At 40.9% G+C, this 22,486-nt stretch overlaps 1 protein-coding gene across 1 annotated transcript in view; it reads left to right on the forward strand.

Moving 5' to 3' along the window:
- The window catches only part of fbn1 (fibrillin 1), a 413,386-nt gene that overhangs the window by 367,220 nt on the left and 23,680 nt on the right, over positions 1–22,486 (forward strand). Inside the window, exons 51-58 of the mRNA XM_078200149.1 lie at positions 3,432–3,500; positions 4,051–4,176; positions 4,919–5,038; positions 10,154–10,276; positions 11,516–11,647; positions 11,750–11,875; positions 17,212–17,418; positions 20,519–20,644. Coding sequence (XP_078056275.1) covers positions 3,432–3,500; positions 4,051–4,176; positions 4,919–5,038; positions 10,154–10,276; positions 11,516–11,647; positions 11,750–11,875; positions 17,212–17,418; positions 20,519–20,644 — 1,029 coding nt within the window. The remainder of the gene's footprint in view (positions 1–3,431; positions 3,501–4,050; positions 4,177–4,918; positions 5,039–10,153; positions 10,277–11,515; positions 11,648–11,749; positions 11,876–17,211; positions 17,419–20,518; positions 20,645–22,486) is intronic.

Raw genomic sequence — 22,486 nt, forward strand, 5'->3', positions numbered from 1 at the left:
CCCAAAAACATATCACGGGCAGGAGAGCCTCTGATTCGGCTGCCCTGCCAGCAACTTAGAAGTACGAAGACCAAGCCAGTGACCAAACCAGTTAACACTTGAACCCCCAGTGTTGGGGGTTGGCCTGACAGTAACCAGGCATGACCTTCTCCCCACAAACGCTGCACTCACCTGAGCTTCCCTGGGAGGCCTGCCATTCTGCTCTCACGTCACTGTGGATGAATTTTTTGACAGGTGGTGGGGAGGGGGTGGGGGGAAGAGAGGTGGAATGATTCCGGTGTATGAGCCTGATAATCAAAAGTTAATTTATTATAATGATATTCCCAAAGTTGAATGATGGGAGATGCACCCCATCACCGATGGGGCATGGGACAATCTTGTCATGAGTATACCCCAACGTAAAATGTGACTTTGCACTCCAGGGCCCCTTGACACCACACTCAGTCAAATTCTGCCTTGAATTCAAGAGCAGTCACTCTCACCTCAGCCCGGTAATTCAGCTTTTTTGTCAATGTTTGAACCAAGGCTATAATGAGGTCAGGAGTTGAATGATCCTGACAGAACCCAAACTGAGCAGCGGTGAGCAGGTTATTGCTAAGCAGGTACCGCTCGATACCATTGTTGATAATCCCCTCCGTCACTTTATTGATGATTAAGAGTTGACCGATGGGTGGTAATTGGCTGAGTTTGATATCTCTAGGACGTACTCAGCAATTTTCCACATTGCCGAGTAATTGCCAATGTGGTAGCTGTATTAGAACAGCTTGGCTATGGGCACGGCAAGTTCAGGAGCACAAGTATTCAGTAGTATAGCTGGAATATTGTTAGGACTCATAGCCTTTGCAGTATCCCTTGCCTTAAACCATTTCTTGAAATTTTATGGAGTCCGGATTCAATGTTGAGGACTCCATAGAACCATAAAATCCCTACAGTGCGGAAGGAGGCCATTGGCCCATTGAGTCTGCACCAACTCGCCAAAAGAGCATCCTGCCCAGGCCCACCCAGCCCTATCCCCGTAGTCTTCTGCATTTAGCATGGCTGATCCACCTAGCCTGCACATCTTAGGACTGTGGGAAGAAACAGGAGCATCCGGAGGAAACTCATGCAGACACTGGGAGAATGTGCAAACTCCACACAGGCAGTCACCCACGGCCAGAATCGAATCTGGGTCCTAGGTGCTGAGAGGCAGCAGTGCTAACCACTGTGCCACCATACTGACCTAGGCACTCCTAGGTGCATACCTCGGTATAGTGATAGTACCAAGTAGGACATTGTAAGGAATGATTCCATGACCTACGTCAGGCTGTTGCATGGCTGGTCTGTGAGAGAGCTCTCCCAATTTTGGCACTCGCCCTCTTTGCAGGATCAACAGGGCTGAGTTTGCCATTATCATTTCCAGTGTTTAGATTGATGCTGGATGGTCCATCCATCCAGTGCAACTGAGTGATGTGCTAGGCTATTTCAGGGGATGTTTAAGATTCAACAACATTGTTTTGGTCAACATGTAGGCCAGACCAGGTAACGAAACAGAATTTCCTTCCCTACAGTGAACCAGATTGATTTTTATGACAATAACTTACAATTCAAATTTTCTTATTGAATTTAAATTTTCACTATCTGCTGTGGTGGGATTTGAATCTGGGTCTTCAGAGCATTGTTCTGGGTCTCTAGATTATTAATCCATTGATAATACCACAGAACCACCACCTCTCCATGTATACTGCTGATATAGATATTCTTCACACAGCTGTACTGCAGTTTTAAGAAAAGATTACTGTTGTTTTAAGTGCAAGGAGAGGCCTTTCCTTGCACTTGCTCCAAAACAGCACCAATTGGCACCAGTTGGGTCACATGACACTCCACAGTCCCAAGCCAAAATAATGCCAAAACACAAATCCTGATTCTCAGTGCATAAATTGCCCAATTATAACTGCAATGTTAGAGTGATACTGAATGAAGCAAGTTAAGACCATAAGACCATAAGACATAGGAGCGGAAGTAAGGCCATTCGGCCCATCGAGTCCACTCCACCATTCAATCATGGTTGATTTCAACTCCATTTACCCGCTCTCTCCCCATAGCCCTTAATTCCTCGAGAAATCAAGAATTTATCAATTTCTGTCTTGAAGACGCTCAACGTCTCGGCCTCCACAGCCCTCTGTGGCAATGAATTCCACAGACCTACCACTCTCTGGCTGAAGAAATTTCTCCTCATCTCTGTTCTAAAGTGACTCCCTTCTATTCTCAGGTTGTGCCCCCGCGTCCTAGTCTCCCCTGCTAATGGAAACAACTTCCCTACGTCCATCCTATCTAAGCCGTTCATTATCTTGTAAGTCTCTATCAGATCTCCCCTCAACCTCCTAAACTCCAATGAATATAATCCCACAATCCTCTGACGTTCATCGTATGTCAGGCCTACCATTCCTGGGATCATCCGTGTGAATCTCCGCTGGACCCGCTCCAGTGCCAGTATGTCCTTCCTGAGGTGTGGGGCCCAAAATTGCTCACAGTACTCCAAATGGGGCCTAACCAGTGCTTTATAAAGCCTCAGGATTAACATGGAAACTAACTTCTGACTTGTAAGAATAAATAGGATATGTTTATTAACATAATGGCAAGTGAAAAACCTAGGCCATTATTTTAGTTGCCAATGCACAAAAGAAAGGAACAGAGCTCAAATTTAAGAAAAAGGAAATTATAGAAATACCCACAAAATAAACCAGCTTCTGTAAGAAAGTTCAGTTATTATGCTTCTGATGTGTGCCTTAAATCATTTGAACTTAATCATCTGAACACATCTGAAGTGTTATCTGTCTTTTCCCTTTACAGATGCTGACCTGCTTTGTATTTCCAGCACTTTTGTTTTTATTTCAGTGCTCAACTGTGACCTCCATGTACCATTTTCCCATTTATTTTACTTTCTGCTGCTATCTATTCAACCAAGGTCCAATGAAGGAAAGGGACCTGCAAGTCCCAAAGTTAAAAATAATAACTAGTTTAGTTGTAAGTGGAAGGCCTTTACACATCTGGAGGAGCAGAAGCGGAGAACGATGATTAGCACTTTGCATATTTTACAAGATAGTGCTAAGCATCAGGTGACAAAAACAAAAGGGTCTTGAATTTTCCAAGATTGTCTAGAATGTATCTGAGATGCCTTGATAAATTAATATTTCTATGCTCTACGACCAAATCAGTATTTTATATCTGGAACATATTTGCTTGGGTTTTCCATTTTAGTTTCCATTACACAATTATATGATTAATCTAGTATCTGCTATAATTAGAAATTGATTTATCAGCAATGAAAACAAACAAATAATATGCTAAATAATGCACTTCTAATTTCTTTTGAATAGTACGGAAAACTATAAATTGTTTGCAAATCAATTCAGAAAACTGTGTTTATTTGGCCTTATTCAAATCTGTTCTAGATGCATTTGGAAAACTGTGCCCAACTGGCTTAGTTGGAACTCGCATTGACGTGGATGGTTCGCATGTAGGTAAGACCTGATTTGATCTTTTCATATACTATGAGATCAAAATAATTGTCTAAGTGCCAGCAATTGACAAGTAATAACTTCAATTATTTGAGGCATTAAATTGCTTAATTCTCAATTTTAACTTCTTCTCATTCTTGTGGTTGTAAACCTGACTGAAAAGAGAATTTTCTATAACCAAAAAGAATTGAGGGATTTTTCTGTATGCTGAAACAACTAATTCTCCTGATTCAGTGTAAGATACTTCAGCATGCCTTATGATTGAATGATAGGAGACTAGACCACTTAAGTTGTCATTGTAAATGGAGCGTTAATTTCACTATAAAGAGAAAGTTAATCCATCAGTTATATAGGAAGTGAATTTTAACTAGTTACATTATGCAAGATTGCTATAAGCAGATTTCACTGTTTTTAATCACCTGTGTAATCCACGGCTTTACTTTTTCTTTATGGAATTGTTTTAAGTGAGAACCAGTTATAAAGGGCATGATTATATTTCCAATAATTCCAATAGTTTAAAATATAAATGTTTTCTCACATTTTTTGATGAAAGATACGGATGAATGTGCTATAGAACCAGGAATGTGTAAAAATGGGCAATGCATCAACACTGATGGTTCTTTCCGCTGCGAGTGCCCGTTCGGCTTCAGTATCGATTACAGTGGAATCAAATGTGTAGGTAAGTTCTCTTGCAACACAAAAAAACAAATGGCGCAATCAATATTCTTTAACCTGTCACTTTAGCATAGGAAATAGGCAACTCTTACCTTGTGTAGCATGTAAGGTTATAGAGACCAATGACACTTCCATCCAACATCATTTACATTAGCAACTGTTTTGCGCTATGCAAACAACAATTTGGATCTCACTGAGGGAGTCTGAAAATACGTACACAATTTCATTGATGTTTAGTAATTTTAATGTGGTGGTGGTGGTCTGAATGCCTGGGTCCAGATATTTTGTGTATCTATCTCTCCCTTAATCCCCTCTCCCCAACACGCATTTGATACTGATTAAAAAGAAGTCAGAACTGGTAATATGAAGTCACCTGCCAGAAATCCCATCAGTTCTGCCATCTTTAGTTCCAGTGTACAGCACACTTGCATGAGGCAGGTGTGTTGGTGATACCTGACAGAAAAGGTAATCAGAATGCTACTTTCATCGTGGCAATTGAAGGGCTATGGTCTTCCTCTATCCACAATCAAAGGAGCCGTAATCTGCTTCTTCAAAATTCCTATTATTAGCAAACACACAAAATAACATGAGTATCCATCCTGTTAAACAACTCTCTCCGCCCCTTGGATTCAAGACAAATTAGAGTTGGAGCAGACTGGAGAGTGTAAATTCCATCCCACTGCAATTTTCCGATGTAATAGGGCTCCTGAAATTCACTTTTCCTGTTTTATTTTTGCATACAACAGACACAGATGAATGTTCTGTTGGTAACCCCTGTGGCAATGGTACATGTACTAATGTATTTGGAGGGTTTGAGTGTGCGTGTGAAGAAGGCTTTGAACCAGGACCAATGATTACTTGTGAAGGTAAGCTTTTTTTTTCCATATTACTTGTGAAGTCGGTAAAAATACCTCTGAAGTCTGAGTCAAAATAGAGTAAGCTTTATTCTCACAAGCTTGTGGGAGAACTTGACCCCTTGAAAGCGGAAGCCAAAGTTCTCTCTGAACACAGAAAAGTGGGGATATATATATACATTGTGGCTCCCAGCACCAGTCACGACACAAACACTGGTCTGGTCATGAATCAAAGTCCATACAACAGTCCTTGATCACAAAGCAGCAGTTCTCTGGCAGCTGTAGTCACGATACAGTCTGAGGTTTCCTGCTCTTCCACGGCCCTTCCTTTGAGGTTACCAACATAATTGTAGCTGGCCCAGCGGGAGTCCTCCTTTAAATGGCCGTTATCATGCCCCACATCTTTTAATGCTTTCTTCCGTTTACGTTTACCACGCAAGCCTGTAGAAAAGGTAAGACTTGCATGTCTGCAAACACATTCACATTTACATTTACATTTGACTATCTATTGTTATAAGAATAAAAGTTAACTTGTATTAATGTCAGAAGCAGTATAAACAAGGGGATTAGCCATAATGAAGGGTTATGCTTGTGATACATTCTAAGTACAAAGTTCAACCTTTTAGGTACAAAATACATTAACCCTTTCCCTTTAGGTACAAACTACATTGAGTACAAAAACGTTAACCCTTTCCCTTCTTCAACTTGCATACACACATGATAAAATTATGATTTTTGACTTATGTAATGGGTAAATACACTTGTGGCACTGAACCGCACTTAGCAGAGAGGTCCTGAGCTTAATCCTTGACATGACTTCCCCTAATTGATGCAAACCAGAAGAGCCGGGGCTGTGGAAGCCCGAGAAGATAATAAGGGGATCAGGGGTTATGGGGGAAAAGCAGAAGAATGGGGATGAGAAAAATATCAGCCATGATTGAATGGCGGAGCAGACTCGATGGCCTGAGTGGCCTAATTCTGATCCTATGTCTTATGGTCTAAGAGCCAGCTCTGAGTGGCCTAATTCTGATCCTATGTCTTATGGTCTAAGAGCCAGCTCTGGGAGGTAAGCGGGGATGAAATAAGGGTGAGAGTGGATGATGGTGAGAGAGAGTGGGGAACAATACTAGTGGGAGGGGATTTTGAAGTGGGGAGCAGAAATATAAGTCAGGGTTACTACTTTTGATCATTGTCCAGTTAGTTTCCTCTTGAATATTGCATATATCTCGAGAATGTGTGAGAATCGAGTCAAATTCAGCTGTAATGTGTGATGATAGTAGTGCAATTGATACGAATATATACTGTTTTTTTGTGTTTAAGGTGTTAAGGTCCTGGACAAGAACCCCAGGTTACATCAGGGTGCCAGACTAGACCCCAATAATTTTTCTATTTTGGCATCAATGTGAGGAAAGGATACTTAATTCCAGTAATGATTCAACTGACAAAGGAGGGATTTTAATACTGAAACAAACTTTACTTAATAACACAATTTAAATATAACTCTAACAAATGAAGCAACTTAACTATTAACAGTTGAACAATATTTAAAAATGAAAACAACTTTAATTTCTAACTTATCACTGTTTCAGTTCCAAATAAGCAATATTCCTCTTACAAATTTAAAGGCTTCTTTAAATATAGGTAGCAATCACAAATATACTTGCTATGGTAAGTATAGGTACCTTGGAGTTTTCAGAGAGATATACTGCCTGCAAAATTCTCCTAACTTCAACCAGAACAGCCAAACCCCAACTCCTTTCTGCAAGAGCCTTTTTGCTCTGCACATAAATGACATCATCATTTGACCCTGTCAATCACTCTAATCCAAAATCCCAGATGAACTTAAGTAAACAAAAGTCCATTAACTCTACTTAACATAACCACTTGCAAGGTTGAAATGAGTAATTATCCTTCTGTTCCAAAATCTGAACTGCATTCCCTCCATACATACCGACTGCCTATACCAGTAGTTCCCAAAGGGTGCGGCGCGCCACACTGGTGCGGCGAGAGAGGATGGCAAGTGTGGCGGGAAGATTCAAGGACAATCAAAGAAACATTTAAACGTGGATAGATATTTTTCCAAAGTGAGAGCAAGAGCATCAAGTGATGCTGAGGACGATCTGAGTCCACGTTGTGATCCAGAATCACCGTTTGAACAGAGTGCTGAAGAAGAGTCATTTAATTCTACACCAGTAGCAGGCCCAAGCAAACCTCCAAAAAAGAAAGTTTGTCGACATATATGGATAGCTATCTGAGTCTCGGTTTCACATGGACTGGTGATGAAAACGTACCTCGGCCTATGTGTTTGGTCTGTGGTGCGAAGCTTTCCAATTCCAATATGGTCCCAAGCAAGATGAAAAGACATCTGTTGTCAAAACATGGAAATCTGGCAAACAAGGATGTTCATTATTTTGAAAGGCTTTTGGAACAGCAGAAATGTCAACGATCATATTTCGAAAAACGAATGACAGTCTCAGATAAGATGCAGATTGTATCTTACCAAGTGGCTGAATTGATTGCTCAACAGACAAAACCACATACAATAGCTGAAAAATTGATTCAGCCTGCCTGCAGCTTGATTGTGCAAACTTTGTTTGGTGATGATGCTGAGCGAGAAGTTATGGAAATTCCTTTGTCTGATAATACAATTCGCAGAAGAATAGTTGATATGTCAGCTAATATTGAGAAGCGTGTTTCCGATAGTATGAAGAATTCTAAATTTGCCATTCAAGTTGATGAATCGACCGACATTAGTGGAAAAGCACAGTTGCTTGCCTATATCAGATTCATTCACAATGACGAAATAATCACACAGTTTCTATTTTGCAAGGAACTTGAAAAACATACCAGAGGACAAGATATTTTCCAAACCTTGTCTGAGTATTTGGAAAAAGTTGAGATTTCATGGGATTCTTGTATTGGAATTTGTATGGATGGAGCGCCATGTATGATAGGGAATGTGAGAGGCTTGGCGGCACTCATCAAACAGAAAAATCCAGATGTAATATCAACTCACTGTTTTTTACACAGAGAGGCATTAATCACCAAGACCCTTGTAGCTGATTTGAAGTTGGTTCTAGATCAGACTGTGCGCATTGTGAACTTCATCAAAGCAAAACCACTAAAGGCGCGGTTATTTGCTCAACTCTGCAAAGACATGGAATCAAAACATCAATGTCTAATTCTGCACTCGGAGATTCGCTGGATGTCCCGCGGAAAAGTTTTAAATCGGGTGTTGGAACTGAAGAACGTATTAAGAGAATTTTTGGAACAAGAAGGGAACCCATTGTACCACCAACTGGATGACAATGACTGGTGTGCAAAGCTGGCATATTTGGCCGATATCTTTTCCCGGTTGTATGTGCTCAATGCCAGTATGCAAGGCCGCGATGACAATATCCTCACAACTACAGACAAACTAACTGCATTCAAAAAAAAGCTTCAGCTCTGGCTCGGAAGAGCGATGCAACATAACCTCAATGTTCCCACTGGTTAAAAGTTTTTAAACAAGCAATGAATTGTACGGCCTCATACAGGAACATCTTGCAACACTGGTAGAAAAGATTGATCATTACTTCCCATCGTTGTCTGCAGAAAAATTCGACTGGGTTAGAGACCCCTTTGCGAATTCCAGCTGTTCAGGTCTGACATTGGATGAGGAGGAGGGAATGGCCTGCATTTCGAGTGATCACACCTTGAAAATGAAACACGGGAGTATGCCACTAGACTCTTTTTGGATGTACAACCAGAAACAGTATCCACGCATCTCTTCAAGAGCATCAGCTATTCTTCTACAGTTCTCCACGACATATTGTTGTGAACAGGGATTTTCAGCTCTGACAAATATCAAAGACCAGTGAAAAAAGTTTGGGAACCACTGCTATAAGATAATACACCTTGGGATACTGGTCCACGACTCCAAAGAATGCCATTCGTCACCAAACATTGGTTGTGTTAGTGCAGGGGTTCCTAAACTGGGTTCAGTCAAGAGTCCAAAGAGGAGCCTAGGATGATGGGGGAGGCCCCAGCAAGAGGTGTGTGTGTGCGTGTGTGCGTGCGTGTGTTCCTATTAAAAATTAGAAAATGAAGCTAAGACTTGGAACTATTTATTCAATAACAGAACTGCTTTATTATAAATATATACATATAAGACATAGAAATATCTTTTAAGTTTGTTGTATTTATAATCATTTTTGTGGTTTATTTCTTCAATATAATAAGAATGTTTCTCAGGGGTCCCTTCAGTACTCTTGGGAGGTCCAAAGAGTTCCATGGCTAGAAAAGTTTGGGAATCCCTGCCTTAGTGGATAGCTGCAAGTACTTTTAAGACCATGCCCCAATATTAGTCAACACCTTCAACGAAGGAGGTGGTATAGGGAGTAAAGAAGCTGAAAGGCTACATAAATTGAATAGCATGATCTTGAGGTCCATATCCACAGATCTCTAAAGGTTGCCACTCAAGTGGATAGAGCTGTGAAGAAGGCCTATAGTGTGTTAGCTTTTATTAACAGGGGGTTGGAGTTTAAGAGCCATGGGGTTATGCTGCAACTGTACAGGACCTTGGTGAGACCACATTTGGAATATTGTGTGCAGTTCTGGTCACCTCACTATAAGAAGGATGTGGAAGCGCTGGCAAGAGTGCAGAGGAGATTTACCAGGATGCTGCCTGGTTTGGAGGGTAGGTCTTGTGAGGAAAGGTTGAGGGACTTAATAGAGGTTTATAAAATGATGAAGGGGATAGATAGAGTGAACGTTCAAAGACTATTTCCTCGGGTGGATGGAGCTATTACAAGGGGGCATAACTATAGGGTTCATGGTGGGAGATATAGGAAGGATATCAGAGGTAGGTTCTTTACGCAGAGAGTGGTTGGGGTGTGGGATGGACTGCCTGCAGTGATAGTGGAGTCAGACACTTTAGGAACATTTAAGCGGCTATTGGATAGGCACATGGAGCACACCAGGATGATAGGGAGTGGGATAGCTTGATCTTGGTTTCAGATAAAGCTCGGCACAACATCACGGGCTGAAGGGCCTGTTCTGTGCTGAACTGTTCTATGTTCTATGAATTATATCTCATTTTAGTGTTTGGGGGAGAAAAAAAAACTTGTTTTTTCTTTCCACTACTAGACATCAATGAATGTGCACAAAATCCTTTGCTTTGTGCATTCCGTTGTGTTAATACGGTCGGAGGATATGAATGTAAATGTCCTGCTGGCTATGTTCTGAGACAAGATGGGAAAATGTGCCGAGGTTAGTACAAATTTCCATTTTAATATTTGATGACTTTCTCTTTTGAGCTCATCATATTGTGAAAAGCAAAATAATTTCTCTTTTTGGACTTTGTGCTAAGACCAAGCCTTTATATAGAAACAAATTTCTCTATTCTCTACAGACGTATGACAAAGTCTCAGCTTTCAATGAACTGTTCTGTGTTCATCTGTTTCAGTGCATTTCTTTTCCATTTACTGCTTCAATCATCTATATTGGCTTTCTGTAGGATATGTCCACTTTATAGTCATATAGAAGGACAAGACCTCACCCCTGGAGTAGATATTAATTCTGTGCAATAGTATCAAAGATAGTCAATAACTCGCTTTACATCTCTCAATTTCCATTGATTTTGTGAAATGTGAGATAATTGTGTGTCTTATTTGAACCAAAACCACACAGGTGAAAGACAATACAACTCATGAAACATCCAACCCCAGGATTAACAAATTATCACTTTGTACTAAAACTGAATGTAAATTCTATACTTAACTTTCTTATAATCAATATAAACATTTTGATAGTTCTGTTGATAATGGGTTGTACAAAAATAACGTTTTAATTTTTAAGTTCTCTTTTTAAAGATTCTACAAGAATTTCACCATTGATTTAAATGGGGGAGATGTGAATATTAATTGTTTACTATGCAAGAAATGTAAAGAAAGACTTGCATTCACATCGTACTTTATTAGGTTTACTTTAAGGCACTTTACATGCAACAAATTATCTATTGTTAAATGATCAAACATTGATATAATTTAAGCAAAGCTAGTATCCACCATGAGTAATGAGAAGAATGACCTTAAATCTACTTTGGCTAAGGAAAGAATGCTGGCCAGGACTCTGAGAAAACGAGCTGCTCTTCTATGAATATTGCTATGAACAGCATTTATCTGTACAGGTAGATGGGACCTTTACTTTAGCATCTCATTGAAAGAAGAACACACCCCAAACAAATGCCGTGTTCTCTCTATGTCAACCTAAGTTACATGCTCAAGTTGTTAATTTGGTTTTAAAGCTAAACATTCTAACTCAGACAAACTTTAACAGCTGACCCAAACTGAGACTTTTGACTCGTAAGTAACCGGCTAATTCACAGCAAGAATAATACAAGTTCATATCCTGAGTTGGAGATTCCTTTACTCTTGTCACTCCTGTGTATTTTGTTTAAGTCAGTGTGTGTAAATTAATGTAAATCACCAAATGCTTCATATTTTACAGATCAGAATGAATGTGAGGATCAACTTGATGATTGTGCATCAAGAGGAATGATTTGCAAGAATCTGATTGGAACATTCATGTGTATCTGCCCAGCTGGATTAGTGCGTGCTCTGGATGGTGAAGGGTGCATTGGTAACAAAATAAGTCTTTATAAATAACTTACTCTTCAAATTATACTTGAGATCATTTTTTAAATATGTCACAACAAATAATTGACATAACTTTTCAATCCAGATGAAAATGAATGCCGCACCAAACCCGGCATTTGCCAAAATGGTCGGTGCATTAATACCGCTGGTAGTTACAAGTGTGATTGCAATGAAGGATTCACAGCTAGTCCCACGCAAACTGAATGTGTTGGTGAGTTTGATTTTTTTAAATTAAAAGATAAACATCATTAGTTTTAGAAGCAAATGTAATTTAGTAGAAATACCATGGCCTGAATTTATTAATGTTTGTTGCTCCATTGCCAGAACTTCACTAGAAATGCAGTGGAAACCCCACTTGTACAATTTGGTAACGGAGTAGGTAGAAGTGGGGGGGTCTTCTTAATGAGGTAAATTATACATCACGAGAGAGACTAGTAACAAGAAGATTATGCAAGTAAACAAAATTGCTTTCAACATAATTTACAAAAAGGGCTTAATGTGTTCAAAAATCTAGTGTATATCCAAAGATGCTCAGTGCGATTAGGGGTAAAATATACTAAGTACTAACAGTCATTGCGAGGTATTCGTGAGAACATCGGAATAATGAACTGGAGAGGACAAGTGGACCTGTGAAAAATGCTCTGCTATTCAATATAATCATGGCTGATCTTGGGTTTCAACTCCATTTTCCCATCCACTTCCTATATTCTTTCATTCCCTGAGAGACCGAAAATCGGTCTATCAGAACATAAGAACATAAGAAATAGGAGCAGGAGTAGGCCATCTAGCCCTTCAAGCCTGCTCCGCCATTCAATAAGATCATGGCTGATCTGATAGTGGGTTCAGTTCCACTTACCCGCCCGCTCCCCATAACCCTTAATGGTTAAAAATCTATCTATCTGTGACTTTTTAACGAGACACATTTTAACGAGACACATAATGTGACACATTTAACGAGGTAGCCTTAAATATATTCAGCCTTAAATATATTCAATGATGGCACATTCACAACCCTCTGGGATAGAGAATCCCAAAGATACAGAGCCCTTTAAGTGAACATATTCTCCTTGTATCAGTCCTAAATGATTGGCCCCTTATCCTAAAACTGTTCTCCCCTTGGTTTACCAGCCAGAGGAAACAAAACCTCAGCATCTACCCTGTCAAGCCCCTTCATAATCTAGAATGTTACAATGAGATCAATTCTCATTCTTCTAAACACCAGAGAATATAGGCTCAATTTACTCAGCCTTTCATCATAGAAAAACATTTTTATCCCAGAGAACAATCTAATATACCTTTGCTATACTGTCTTGAATGTAAATATGCCCTTCTTCAAATATGGAGAGCAGAATTGCACACAGTATTCCAGGAGTGGGCCCACTAATGCCCTTTACAATTGTAGCAAGACTTCTTTATTCTTATACTCCTACCCACGTGCAATAAAAGTCAGCATGCCGTTCCTAATTGCTTGCTGTACTGGCATGCTAACTTTTAGTGTTCCTTGAGTGTGTACCTGCAACATTTACAAGTTTCACACCTTTTAAAAAATATTCTGCGCTTCTATCAGTCCAATAAAAGTGAATAATCTCACACTTTATATTATACTCCATCTGTCAGCTTGCCGTCATACCTAGTTTTGTATTGTCGGAAAACTTAGATACATTGGACCTGATTCTCCCAAATTGGTGGGAAAAATTGTGTAATTCACAGTTGTTTTTTCAGTGGGAGTTCAGACTTTAATCTCCAACACTCTGCAATGCAGAGGTCACAATCATGAATATCACTAAAAACTTGGGGGACCGGAGTCCCAAGTCCCACCGGAGTCTGACAGTTCCAGGCCTCTGCACATGTACAGTGGCCCCGATCTGTCAGCCTCCAGTTGGTTGGCCAGCACAATCACTGGCCAGCCCGGGACCCTCGCAGTGCTGCCCCCCCCCCCCCCCCCAACCCTCCCACGGACTGCAGTCCCCATGACCATTGCTGGGCCAGCCTTGATCTCTCCCCACCCCAGCAGTGATTATTCCCCCCCCCCAATGGGAGGCAGACCCCCCCCAGCCTGCCCCAATTGCTGGCCTCCCTCCAGCCCTGACCAAATCCCAATGCAGAATGGCAGCGGGATCCCCCACCCCCACCAATCGTCCCTTGGCCCTGCCCACAAAATCCCAGGCCCCTTGGCACTGTCTGATACCCGATGGGCAGTGCCAAGGTGTCCTCTGCACATGGGCACATTGCCCGTTGGGCAGTGCCGGGGGCACAGGCTGGCACTGCTAGGGTGCCCCACACCCAGGGGGCACCACCCTCCACTGCCCGACCCCTGGGGGGGGGCCCCGGTTGCCCCCCTCTTCACTCCAGCGCAGTCTCCCCCTAATTCCCGGAACGTGGGGAACTACTCTAAACCCTGCCGAAGTGAAGTACTCCTCGTGGGATGGGGTATTGGGATTGGGCCCAGAGAATTCAGTTCGAAACCCAATAGTAACATTTAAATTACATTAAAAACAGATTTAAATTACTTACCTGGTCTTCCACCGGTTTCAGCGTGGTCTCGACTGCGCCTGCTCTCCGGCAGTGGGAGACTCCGCAAAATGGCCGATGCGCATCTCCCAACCCGACGCGCCAAAAAACATGTGTCACAATAAGAAAATCGAGCCCATTATCCTTTGTTTTTTTGACTATATCATTAATACAGATTGTACATAGCTGAGGTCCCAGCACTGATCATTACGACTTGGGGCAGCACGGTGGCACAACGGTTAGCACTGCTGCCTAACGGCGCCAGGGACCCAGGTTCAATTCCCAACTTGGATCACTGTCTGTGCAAAGTCTACACGTTCTCCCCGTGTCTGTGTGGGTTGCCTCTGGGTGCAGTCTGAAAGACGTGCAGGTTAGGTGCATTGGCCATGCTCAATTCTCCCTTAGTGTACACAAACAGGTGCCGGAGTGTGGTGGCTAGGGGATTTTCACAGTAACTCCATTGCAGTATTAATGTAAGCCTACTTATAACACTAATAAATAAACTTTAAACTAAACTCCACCATTCACAGCCTGCCGTCTTGAAAATACCCCATTTATGCCCACTCTTTTCATAGACTCATAGAGGTTTACAGCATGGAAACAGGCCCTTCGGCCCAACTTGTCCATGCCGCCCTTTTTTTTAAAACCCCTAAGCTAATCCCAATTGCCCGCATTTGGCCCATATCCCTCTATACCCATCGTACCCATGTAACTATCTAAATGCTTTTTAAAAGACAAAATTGTACCCGCCTCTACTACTACCTCTGGCAGCTTGTTCCAGACACTCACCACCCTCTGTGTGAAAAAATTGCCCTTCTGGGCACTTTTGTATCTCTCCCCTCTCACCTTAAACCTATGCCCTCTAGTTTTAGACTCCCCTACCTTTGGGAAAAGATATTGACTATCTAACTGATCTATGCCCCTCATTATTTTATAGACCTCTAGAAGATCACCCCTCAGCCTCCTACGCTCCAGAGAAAAAAGTCCCAGTCTATCCAGCCTCTCCTTATAACTCAACCCATCAAGTCCCAGTAGCATCCTAGTAAATCTTTTCTGCACTCTTTCTAATTTAATAATATCCTTTCTATAATAGGGTGACCAGGATTGCACACAGTATTCCAAGTGTGGCCTTACCGATGTCTTGTACAACTTCAACAAGACATTCCAACTCCTGTATTCAGTGTTCTGACCGATGAAACCAAGCATGCCAAATGCCTTCTTCACCACTCTGTCCACCTGTGACTCCACTTTCAAGGAGCTATGAACATGTACCCCTAGATCTCTTTGTTCTGTAACTCTCCCCAACGCCCAACATTAACTGAGTAAGTCCTGCCCTGGTTCAATCTACCAAAATGCATCACCTCGCATTTGTCTAAATTAAACTCCATCTGCCATTCGTCAGCCCACTGGCCCAATTGATCAAGATCCTGTTGCAATTTTCTTTCTACCCATTAAATAATCCTCCATCCATATATCACTCCCAACTCTATGGGTCTTTATCTTGTGCATTAATCTTTTGTGTAGCGCCGTATCAAATATCTAAACATTCTACATCTACTGGTTCCCTTTATCTACTTTACTAGTTACATCAAAAACTCTAGTAAATTTGTCAAACAGGATTTCCCTTTCATAAAAACATGTTGACTTGTTCTTTATTCAATGTTTTATTGAGAAAGAAATGATTTTTTTACTCTCAGAAGATTGTTAATCTTCAGAATTCTGTACCCCAAAGAGCAGTGGAGGTTGGATCATTGAATATATAAAAGGCTGATTTAGATTTTTTATCTAGAAGGCAGTCAATAGACAGGAAAGTGGAGTTGTGGCCACAGTTACGTCAACATGATCTTATTGAAGCCAAGCATGTTCAAGGGGCCAAATGGCCTACTCCAGCTCCAATTTTTATATTATTGTACTAAGTCCTGAAACAATGGAACTTTATACTTGTAAACACTAATTTTCAGCACTAGAGAGGCTGTTAATGGTTAAGACTGATCCCACCATTAAAAATACACTTACACCTCAATAGACAATCCCTAACATTTTAGTGAGTTGAGTGTATATCTATCATGCAAGTAAGTACTGCAATTTCATGGCACCCATGTTTCAATATTGCTATCGCAAGATACTGTTACAACAGAGTTTCTGGCAGAGAGGGCTACTTGGAAAGGAACTTCCTGATTTCTGCTTTTAACTGTACTATTGGCCGATGGACGTTATTCTTTAATAGTGCTGATAGCCTTTTTACTGTAAAATCCAGGCCTATACAAACCTAATTAGGGATTTACAACTCCTGGAGGGAAAAGTTTTATCTGCTGACTTAGATCTCGATTCTGCAACACATTAATTCTTTCAATAAGGCAAAAATATGTCAAGTAGTCATCATACATGAATGCTAACCCAGGTTTAAAAACTTCACATTATTCTGGTTCATTGTTTCCATCATAGTGCTAATTGTGTGGATGCTCATTTTCTTTGCAACTTTTGAAATAAATTAAGAAGCATTAAGAAGCAAATAAAAAACTGAATAATTCCTTTACTTTTAAGAAAAATCCATAATAGGTGGATGCAGTTATCATAAAATGGTAGTGGCAGCTGCCCATTGTACAGTTCCTAAACATGTGAAACTGAAGATTTTATATCCAGTCCTTTTTTGGAGAAAGCAATTATAGATGACGTTAACATGAATTATTATTAGTTGTTATATTTAATTGAGGAAGTGAGTTTCGAAGTGGTAAGTATCGGTTGTATGCTGGTGTGAAATCTTAAAGGAATCAGTGTTTTATAAATTCATAAACCATTTCAAAAATTGTTATTAACTGTTTCAAATGCAATATTGATAATGATGCTCAAAACCTGGAGGAAATGAAAGCAGCAACAATGATTTTGCCAGTTTTATGCAAATGTAAATCTAATGAGATGGATAAGGATAACTGGCAGATTTAACTAAGATATGGTGGCAAAAGATTCCACAGCATTGTTAAAGGAATGCAATTTATAATGATTCCATTGCATATGGATGTACTTGATTTATTGTAGACAATCGCAAAGGATATTGTTTTGCGGAAGTGCTACAAACTATGTGTCAGATGGCCTCCAGTAGTCGAAATCTTGTTACAAAATCAGAGTGCTGTTGTGATGGTGGACGTGGCTGGGGCACACAATGTGAAATCTGCCCACTTCCAGGAACAGGCCCCTTTAAGAAACTCTGCCCACTTGGACCTGGTTACACCACAGATGGAAAAGGTAATTTATCATCTGGATCAGAGATGCTGCATGATTTTGTTTTGTAGTTTTTGGCTCTCCTGTCCACATGTTCTTCCTGGGCCTTTGGCAATGTTCAAGTGAAGCCCAACGCAAACTGGAGGAACAGCATCTCATCTTCCGATTGGGCACTTTACAGCATTCCAGACTGAACATTGAGTTCAACAACTTCAGACCATGAACTCTCCCCTCCACCTTCACCCCATTTCCATTTATTTTATTCTTCATTTCATCTTATTCATTTTTTATTACTTCATACTCTTATTTTTATTTTTCCACTTTTGAAATCATCTTGTCTTCCAATCTTCTCCCCCCCCCCCCCCCCCCCCCGGCCAACTGCCGCATTCCTCAGGTTGCCCTTTGACAATATACACATTCTGATCTCTTAATGAATTCTCTTACCACTTTTCTCAGCCTTCATCATCATTATTTACATTCCCTTTGTCCAATTGCAGCACCCTCCTACCCTCATAGTATAAATTTTATAAATCCCATTTTCTTTGGATTCGGCTCTTGACAAAGGGTCATCCTGACTCGAAACGTTGCCTCTATTATCTCTCCGCAGATGCTGTCAGAACTGCTGAGTTTTTCCAGCAAGAAATGTCAAAATTCTGTTTGCAAGACCGAATTTGCCTTCAAACATGTTTCAGTGGCAATGGAGTTTGTGTCATGCAGTTGTGCTTGGTGCTTCCTTGTGTAACAAGTTACTGAGCAGCATGTGAAGGACTTAACAAAAGAAACATGCTAGCTCTATGTTAGAGTAAGGAATCTAACATTGCATTATTTTGTTTATCCACTCTTAGTTGATGATTTGTGCCATGTAGGTGCCAGGCAATGACCATAGCCACAAAAGAGAATCGAACCATCTCCCCTTGACATTAAATGGCATTATCATCACTGAATCACCCACCATCCTGGGAGTTACCATTGAATAGAAACTTAACACTTGCAACTTCTCACTGCTACTTTTCTGTTTGGAAACTTAACAGGACAAGCCAAATAAATACTGTGACTGTAAGAGCGGGTCAAAGGCTGAGAATTCTGTGGCAACTAACTCAACTCATGACTCCCTAAAGCCTGTGCAGCATCTATAAGGCACAAGTCAGGATTGTGACAGAACACTCTCCACTTTCCTGGATGAATGCAGCTGCAGCAACACTCAAACTTGATGCTATCCAGGACAAAGCAGCCCACTTGATTTTCACTATCAGCTTTACCCTTCAGTTCCTTTACAACTGGCAGGTGGTGGCAGCAGCGTATTCCAGCTGCATCAATTCGTCAAGGCTTCTTTGACAGAACTTTCAACACCCACAATCTCCACCACCTAGAACAGCAGGAGATGCTTTGGAATACTACCACTTGTGAGTTCCCAACTAAGCCACACATCATCCTGACTTGGAATTACATTGCTGAACTTTCACTGTCACTGGGTCAAAATTATGGAACTCCCTCCCTAACAGCAGTATGTGGACTACAGCAGTTCAAGAATACAGCTTGTCACATTCTGAAGGGCCATTTGAGATGACAACAAAGGTTGGCCTTGCTGGCGATGCTGACACCCCGTGAACAAATAAAAATGGTCAATGTTTACGCATCAAGTCATGTAATTGGTGGTAGGCGTTGATCTTTCTCTGATGCAGGGTTGCCCCATCATGCTGAGACTCAATTTGCTCTCCAAACAGCAAAGCAACATTGAGATGTTTCAAGTGTGAAGAACGTACCAATCACAACCAAATAGCCATTCTATATATGTGATATGTGTACATCATAATGCTACATTGTGTTGCAAGCATATTTGATGCAGCAGTCCCTTGGAGTGTTTTGACTGTGAACGTAGTAAGCTATACCTTATTGTATGTCCATGAAAGAATGGGAAAGGTTGTTAGTTTGTTTAAGTCAGTTCATAAGGCAGCCGTATGGATATAAGGCATTTGCCGCTGTCTTCAAATCTAATATATCCTTCCTCCTTTGCATTCAGATCCGGATGCTCCATTGTGACAACCTGCTCCCAGGCACTGCACACAAGTGTCCTTTGGCATTCACACTATGGAGTGACAAACAGAACAGTCCTCTTGACATATTTCATTCAGGAGACCTATTTTGAAGCTCTGTGGCTTTGATGTGCCCTACATTTACTTTTGCTGCACTGTTAAATTCTTCACACATTTTATCTTGCAAAGTAACAATGTTGTTACCTCTCCGACTGCTTTGCTTTAAGATTAAAAGCTGCCATGTCTCTTTAAGTATAGACACATTACAGTAGCACTTGCGAGTTCATTCCTTCAAGGTAAATTTCCAAGAGATTTCTATACCAAATTATTATATTAGACAAACCATTTTAAGGCAGAAGCAAAATACTGTAGATGCTGAAAGTCTGAAATAAAAACAGAAAATGCTGGAAATCCTCAGTAAGTTAGGCAGCTCTCTCTTGTGAAGAGAGAAATTGAGTTAATATTTCAGCCCATTGACCTTTCTGATGAATATATTATACATTATTTATGTAAAAACACATTGTGTCTGTGCACAAACATACCAAGTAACACCAATTAGGATGGTCACTGGTTAGTCCATTGTTTGGAATCAAAAAAATACTGAAAAACTGCACACGTCAGACAGCATCTGGAAAGAGAAACAGGAGTTCCAAGAAAAGTCATATCTGACTTGAAACGCTAATTCTGTGCCTCTCTCTCCAGCGGCTGCCAGACCTGCTGAGGTTTTCCAGCACTATCTGCTTTTATTTCAGATTTCCAACATCCACAGTATTTTGCTTATTTTCTAGTCCTTAGTTTGTGTTGAATTATCTGAGCTTGGCTATTATAGGATACTATATTTGGCCTCATTGTCACTGCAAAGGAAAATTCAATTTTCAGTTTGGCATACTTCATAGTCAGATAGTCTGCCAACACCCACTATCTGGATACACAGAAGAAACAACCAAGTGGGAAAGGGAGGATGAAGGCAATTGATCTAGAGGAATTCTACCACATCACCTGTCAGTACCTTCAGGAGAAATGGGCAGAAAACTCTTTTGTATTCTTTTAACCTAATTTTATTACATCTGGACTATTTTATTCTGTTTCAGATATTGATGAATGTCGAGTTCTTGCAAACCTGTGTCAGAATGGACAGTGTATTAATACTGTAGGATCATATCGATGTCTGTGCAAGACTGGTTACACCACAGACCTCTCTGGCGTATCTTGTGTGGGCAAGTATTTTAAAAATATTTTGCAGGTGTTAGAATGTAAATCATCCAAGTTGTAAGGATACATTAAGAAAATAATGGCCTCAAGCAATCAGAAGTTTAATGCCTGTGGTAAATTGTAACTATTCATTTTTGAACACATTAAACTTAATGTCAGCTAACAGTAAGAAACCACACATTTTTATTGGTTAAACTAATTTGTAAATAATGTATAAAAGTGCCATTAATTTCAAACACACAAAATTATGTAGCTTTCATGTAGTAAATGTCCCAAAATACTTCACAGAAGAGAAACATGTCAGCAACATTAGGAGAAAAATTAGAGAACAGCGTATAACAAAGAAAATTGTTATAGCGAAGAGTTTTTAAGGTGAGAAGCAGCAATGAAGGGACATTCAGGGAGAGTTCCAGAGTGTACTGCCGAAAGGCTGAAGATGGTGCCACCGAAGGTCGATGGTTATGTACAGAAAACAGTAAGATGGTACTGACGGAAGATTATCTGTTATCTATTCAATTTTCACCTGACAAAATGAAGCCACGGGAGAATTGTCTGTTTAACTCAGTTTTCAGAGAAACCTTTGAATATATGCCCAGTATGCCAGCACAAAGCAGCCAAGGAGCTATTTAAATATGCGAATTGTGGTCCTTGGTCATTGTTGGACCTCATTGGCAATTTATGTACTGTGCAAGAGAGTCCTGATTTTGTTTTTGTTTGTTCATGGGATGTGGAATCGCTGGATGGACCAGCACCTATTGCCCATCCCTGAAAGCATTTAAGAGTCAACCACATTGCAGTGGACCTGGAGTCACGTGTGGGCCAAATCAAATATAGATGACAGATTTCCTTCCTTAAAGGACATAAGTGAACAGATGGGTTTTTATGACAATGATGGTTTCATGGTCACCATTTTTCTTTTAATTCCAGATTTTTATTGAATTAAAATGTTGCCATCTGCCATGTATAGGATAGGTAGTTTTGACCTCAAACTCAGGTCCCCAGACCATTACCCTGAGTCTCTAGAATATAGTCCAGCGGCAATACCACTGCGCAACTGCCTCCCCTATTGATTGTACTAAGATGCCTAACCAGTGGAGGAGACACTGTAAAATATATATTTTCATAGAGTTAGCAGGAGCAGCATTTATTGTGGCACTGGATTTAAGTTGAAAATCCTACTCTTTCCACCCACTCACCCATTCTCGTGCCCCAATAGAATTAAGGAGGTGACCAAGGTTTTGCCATAATGAGATTTGTGAACGAGAACGAAGATATTGAACTCAGTAGTTGGACAATGTGGTGGCAGAAACATGGGTAAGAGGTAAAGAGAATAGGATGTTGTGATAGAGTTTATGAATGATAGAGTTGGGCAGGCAGAGGACAGGGTAGTGACAGGAAGTGGAGTCTCTAGGTGATGGGGATAAGGATGGGGTTACAGCTGCAGAGAAAATGAATTAAGGGTGAAGAATTGAGTGATTGACAGTCTCTGTCATGTATAGGGGAGGTAGTTTTGAGCCCAACCAAGGAGCTTTAGGTTCAGCAGGAAACGATATAGAGACAAGTTACAGATAATAGTTGGGATGCAGCCTTACTGCAGGCTCATATGAGGGGGCCACCTTCTTCTCCCTGTAGCCCAGGGAGGACCCTACCCCACAGTTCCACCTATGCTGGCAGACTGCCCCCTGCCCTAATGATCGGCCACCGCCCATCCCCCCCATTCCCGGTGTCTGCCTTATTAGTGCTAATGAACACGAAGCCCATTTTCCTGCACTTGGGGCGTCCCCCACGGCTGCTACTCTGTAGCCTGCTGCAGTCTCAGCAGTTCAATCAGAAGTAATGGCTGCTGC

The sequence above is a fragment of the Mustelus asterias genome, chromosome 29, assembly GCF_964213995.1.
Source record: "Mustelus asterias chromosome 29, sMusAst1.hap1.1, whole genome shotgun sequence".
NCBI lineage: Eukaryota > Metazoa > Chordata > Chondrichthyes > Carcharhiniformes > Triakidae > Mustelus > Mustelus asterias.